The sequence below is a fragment of the Amblyomma americanum genome, chromosome 10 (genome assembly GCF_052857255.1).
Source record: "Amblyomma americanum isolate KBUSLIRL-KWMA chromosome 10, ASM5285725v1, whole genome shotgun sequence".
NCBI lineage: Eukaryota > Metazoa > Arthropoda > Arachnida > Ixodida > Ixodidae > Amblyomma > Amblyomma americanum.
This window is the reverse complement of record NC_135506.1, coordinates 86,678,087-86,683,640: the sequence shown is the minus strand read 5'-3', so window position 1 is coordinate 86,683,640 and position 5,554 is coordinate 86,678,087. Positions and strand designations below refer to the sequence as shown.

Below are 5,554 nucleotides of genomic sequence, written 5' to 3'. Positions count from 1 at the left end.
TTTTTTTTCTGCTGCTTGCAGTTGTTAGGCAAACAACTCCTGTGTTGGCTGAATGAGTAGTTCGAGATAAAAGTACACCATTTTTGCATTTACTGCGCGTGCGCAAAGTTCCCCTAAGAATGCGACGATCAAGGTAACTGCAGTACCACGTTGAGGTTGTTTACATAACTGTGCACAAGCAGTACTGCTCGTTTGCATGACATAAAAGCACGCAAGATGGGTTCTTCTTATCTTGCCTATTTATTGTTTCTTATTTCTTTGGCGGTGTTTCTGTTCTGTGGTGGTGGTGTGGTGGTGTTTAAACACCACGATAACACTGCAGTAAGCTCCAAAGATGCGATCGCCTGCACAAGGAACTCTTAGCTTAAAACTGCGGCGCTTCCCGCTAATTGCAACTGCTTCCACCGATGTCACCAATATTTGATGCTAATTCGCTTTATTAAGAAATGCGTTCGGTGACCATTTACATTAATTTAAACAGTCCAATTTGTTCTCGACGGTCAAGTGGACGGACTGCTCCCACTGCCTAGATTCAGCATAAGCTCTGCAGAACGGAAAACATGGGCACTTCCCCTTTATTGCAGACGCGTTCTGCGATGTAAGCAATCGTCAATTTCAGGTTTCTGTACCTAGAACGACGCTTTAAGGCCATTTGGATGCGTTAAAACTTCTGAATTTGCTCTCTGTAATCGGCAAAATTGCACGAACGAATCCTACGGACGTTCTATACGGCCCGTCACAAGAGGGGCTGGTAGTCCTCCGTCGACTGAAATTTAAGAATCTAGAAAAAGGTCACCGTTGATTTGTGTTAAATTGTAAGGATATGAAATGCAGCCGCTCGTTTCGCTTTTTCCCGTAGGGATAAGGTAGACACAAGCCCAGTTTTATAGGCCGCCGCCTCACCGGGCGGAAAGCTTTCGCTCGGCCTCAAGCCCGAGCGACGGCGGCAAGCGACGGGCAACACTGCCGCGCGGTGTTTTGTCCGCTTCGATTTGCCTCGCCGCTTGGTTCTATGCGCAGACATCCAGTGAAAGCACATCTTCGCAGGCACATGTGCGTCGCGTATGTCAGCTTGGCTAGCTTTTTATGCTTACTGAAAGTCGTAGCAATTACATGAGGTGCGAATATATTAAAGATCAAAGCCAATGATTCTTTAGCCGCATTCGGTTAAGGGCGGATTTTTATTATTCATGGCGTTCTCAACTAAGTAAGTGACTTGATGTATAAATTTCAATAAACAACAAATTAGGTAAATGTTGTGAACCGTAAACGATACGCTCGCGCGCGGCCTGGAGGGCTGTGTTGCGTGATATCAGCGATGGCGCTGCTCTTGGCCTTTGCGCCCTGCCGCGCTGTGCCAAGCAGGCATCGGTGACGGATGAACAATACCAACCTGAAGTTTACAGTTGTTTCGCCATCCACTTTGACAGTGCAAATGACCTCTGCACTGAATACTTTAGTCAAAATGACGCGTCGTTTACCCATAAGTACAAAGTGAACGAGGGAGGGAAAACCTCGGGGAGCTTGCCAACGTTTCGCCAAGAGGGCTTCTCCTCTGGCCTGAGCGCTGATCATTGCTGGAGTTTCAAAATGTTCATCCCTGCGAGCAGGAAGAGCCTGTGAGGAGGAGGAGGATGGTGTTAAGCGGGAATGGTGTTAGGATGGAGAAGGTGAATCTTGTACTGGCATGATGACCACAGATGCCGGGGCAAGCAGACATCTTTTCCTTCCTTGTTATTATTATTTTAATGAAACCACTTACTACTAAATCATGACTGCTAAAGTGGATTAACCAATTAATTAACAGTAGGTGGTTACGAGGGTCGTTATTTGTAAGGTGTTTACAACGCAGACAAACAAACACAGGAAGGAACGAAGTGACAGGACAGCGCGCAGCTGTGCACTTTGTTCCTCTCTGTGCTGTAAACGCATTTCAATAATGCACCAACTAGTCTGCAAAAATGTTCTTGCCGTTATTTAACCCAACATCACTCTTTCAGGGGTGTGTTTTCTTAACGGAGTTTCTGGCTGGTATCTGGATCCTGGAGCGAAATTGTAAGTGATAAACTGCGTTGATGTTACACTGCTGTAATGCTTGAAATCTCTAATTAAACCGACAAATGATTAGAATGTGCCACCCCTTGAACCACCGAGAAAGTTTTTATATATTTATTTGGGATAAAAGAAAGAAGCTTAACAATAAATCAAGCCTTCTTGATCCAACTTCTTGGAAGTGTTCCTTTTAGTCTAGTATAGATCTCTGACAACACGGCTAATATTTAGTTCTTCTGCATTAAAGCTGACAGAAAGGCTGCCGCCTGCAACGGAACTACAGCGACAAAAATTGGGCAAGCATTGGTTAATCCTCGTGTCTACGAGGTTTTTCTTTGATAGCAGCGGCATGTGTTTTTTTGCCAAGGGACATGAGACATCATGCCGCACAGCGGGTTTGCTACCATATTTTCTAATTAATTTTACACACTACTTCGTAGCTGTGATGTTCATATTTAATTATGGCCTGATTTGTACGTCGAGTTGGCGGTCATCGCGCACACTGCTCTTCCGTCCGATTTCTTCTGCCCGCCAGAAATCTTGGACGTGCACAGGACTCCAATTCCTGTGACATACATAGTAATCCAACAAGATATTCATTAGTCAGGCGGCGAAATCTTTCTCATGCGTGACGTCATCACACTGAACGATGCGCCCAACATAGGTGAAGAGAAATAGGAAAACTGCGCACACGAACATAGCAAGCGCTGATCACTGTCCAGCGTTTTTAATCTCGCCTCGCACTATTCCGACGAGAGCTTTTTATGGAATCTTCCTCCTCTCTTCTTTGGGTGTAGCTATGAGAAAAGTCGACTACACCATGATTCCGGCAGACGGCGCACGAGTAGCTCAATCTGCGAAACGAAGGCCTGAAGAAAAGCGAAAAACGACTACCAGGTTTGATTTCAGCTTGCGCATGACAGTTGTACAGAAAGAAGGCCCGATTTATATGTCATAAGAACTGGTTGCCATTGCGAAATGTGGACGGTGAAGCGAAGTGACATTCCAGAAGGCCATGACAGTCTCCATCGAAGGCAAGGTCTACCCATTCGACTCTTTTGGCGACAATAGTTCGGACAGTGATGAAAGCTCAGAGTACCTCATCGACGTGTACACCTTCGACCCTGCATCGTACCGGTGGGACATCGTGCCGACTCACACGCTCCCTGAAGATGAGCCGATTAACATTATGGGCCGCAGCGTTGTAGCCTACGGCCAAAGCGCCTACCTGTGGAGCGGATGGAACAGTAGCCCAGTGAACAGCGTAAACCGCTTCGATAGCGTTGCCATGACATGGAGTCGTCCAGAAGTGCCGGGGGAAGTGCCGAGACAACGCGTCAGTCTCTCGGCGTACGTGCTGAGTCAACGGATGTACATTTTTGGCGGCCTGGACACGGATTCATCGAACTCGGTTGTTTTCTGGATCTCGAGACTCTAGAGTGGTATCACGTCCCGACCAGCGGAAAGGCCCCGGGTAGGCGCTGCTGTCACACGGCGTCCGCCATCGGAACTCGCATGTACGCTTTGGATGCCTACTTGAAAGGCTCAGTGGCCAAAGACGATTATGACAATTCCTGATATTATCTGGAAACCACCACTGCGACGTGGGTGCGCCCACAAGTGCAGGGCGTGGCGCCGGAGGGACGCGAGTGCCACTCTGCCTGCGTGTACGAGAGACGGTTGTATATCTTTGGTGGTTACAACGAACAGCGGGATACCTACTTTGCAGAAATGCGCAAGTAGTACCTTGAGAAGTCGTGCTGGACTAAAGTGACGCCAATAGGACGAAGGCCGTCTGCAAGGCGCTCGTCCGGCTGCAGTGTGCTTGGAGAAAGGGTTTTGGTCTTCGGTGGCTTCGGGCCTCTAACCAATATTGAGGAGGAAGAGCTGACGAAACTGCACGTGTTGCAATTAGAACCCACGCTGAAGAACTTGTGTCTGCTTGCTGTCATCGATGCAGGCCTCGATTTAAGAGACCTACCCCTATTAATAAGAAACGGGATCAGCACTATATATGTGCAATGTCAGTGCACGTTAAAGATCCCCAGGTGGTCGAAATTATTCCGGAACCCTCCACTAAGGCACCTCTTTCTTCCTTTCTTCTTTCACTCTCTCCTTTATCCCTTTCTTTACGGCGCGGTTCAGGTATACAACGATATATGAGACAGATACTGCGCCATTTCCTTTCCCCAAAAACTAATTATTAGTTATTATTGTTATACCATATAAAAATCATCTTAATCGCCGAGCTCATGTTGCACGTCATGTCAATGGAGTGCCTTGGAAGGAGCCACGATTGGCGGTGCGCTGACTAAAAAAATGAAGATTTTATACTCTCTGTTAACGCCGGGCGGAAGTACTTTTTTTTTTCTGGGAATCAAGGCGCACGTTCCAACCGCGAGATGCGACCTCATGTGCGCCGCTCGGGCCGACCTCAGCAGCCCAGAGAGTAGTGAACGTGGCTTCCAGCTTTTCTGCGTGATCTGAAAGTGCATCGAGCGCCTCGCGCAACGCTGGTGTGTCATTTGCTCGAAGGGGTCGCCCGTTCACGGCGGTTTAGCGTTCAACGAAAGGGGCTGCGAATTAACCTCTGCTGTAAATCACTTACGTCCAGAGGATGTCAACTTGTATTGCTGGGCGTGCGCGCATTGATCCCACTTGATCCTCGGTCGGCTTCCGAACATACGCATCGAACAAAAACAGCGCGTTGTCGACGCGCCCTCCCTGAGCGCCGCAACGCGCGGTGAGCGCCGGTTTCCGAGTGCACATCGGTTGTGTCTGGCCCGCAGAAAGGCAGTTCCTGCTCTCATTAAGACAAGCGGAACTTTCTGTTCTTGCTTGAAAAACTAGTTATTCCTTTCAGATAGACACGTGCGATCTGCTGCATTATCTGCGTGTATTGCGTAGCATTGGTTCAGTGTTTTTGATTGACCCTGCTTTTCCCTACGTAATTGAATTGAATGCCCAGAAATTCCTTTAAAGCGACAGTGTTAATATAGTCCGGTTAAAATAGACCAAGATGATTAAGAGGGTTCACTAGTGACAGTGTCCTAAGGAAATGCATAGGAACTTTCAGAAGCTATAGCGTGTCTAAAAATGACTAGATTTTCATGACGTCAGTGGCAGCGTTTTCTTCTTTAGCGAATGAAAGAAATGTAGCGGACAGATAATATATTTTAATTTTCATTTTTGTAGAAATCAGAGGTAAAAATACAGCGGGCTCCTTATACAGGATGGAGTGGGACAATAGTGTGATGACCGCCCATAATGCGCAGGTCCACACGGGACGGAGAGGCAAAGAGACACCGTATGGCTCAGTTTAAACAAACAGATATATTCAATAATTACACAGGATTAAGATTATACATCAGAGGCTGGGGCGTCCGAGCTTACGTGCCGACGACTTCATGGGGACGATGGAGTTGAGCTCGAACGGTTGCTGGCAGAAGCTGCACGCCGTCGGGCTTCGGCGCTGAAGGCCCCCTTGGCGAACGATGTCGTC

General features: G+C 47.7%; 1 protein-coding gene across 1 annotated transcript; it reads left to right on the top strand.

Moving 5' to 3' along the window:
• The first annotated feature begins 3,067 nt into the window (after positions 1-3,067).
• LOC144108525 (kelch domain-containing protein 3-like) lies at positions 3,068-3,490 on the top strand. Its single transcript, XM_077641740.1, has one exon. The coding sequence runs from the start codon at positions 3,068-3,070 to the stop codon at positions 3,488-3,490; it is 423 nt and encodes a 140-aa protein (XP_077497866.1).
• The last annotated feature ends 2,064 nt before the right edge of the window (positions 3,491-5,554 follow it).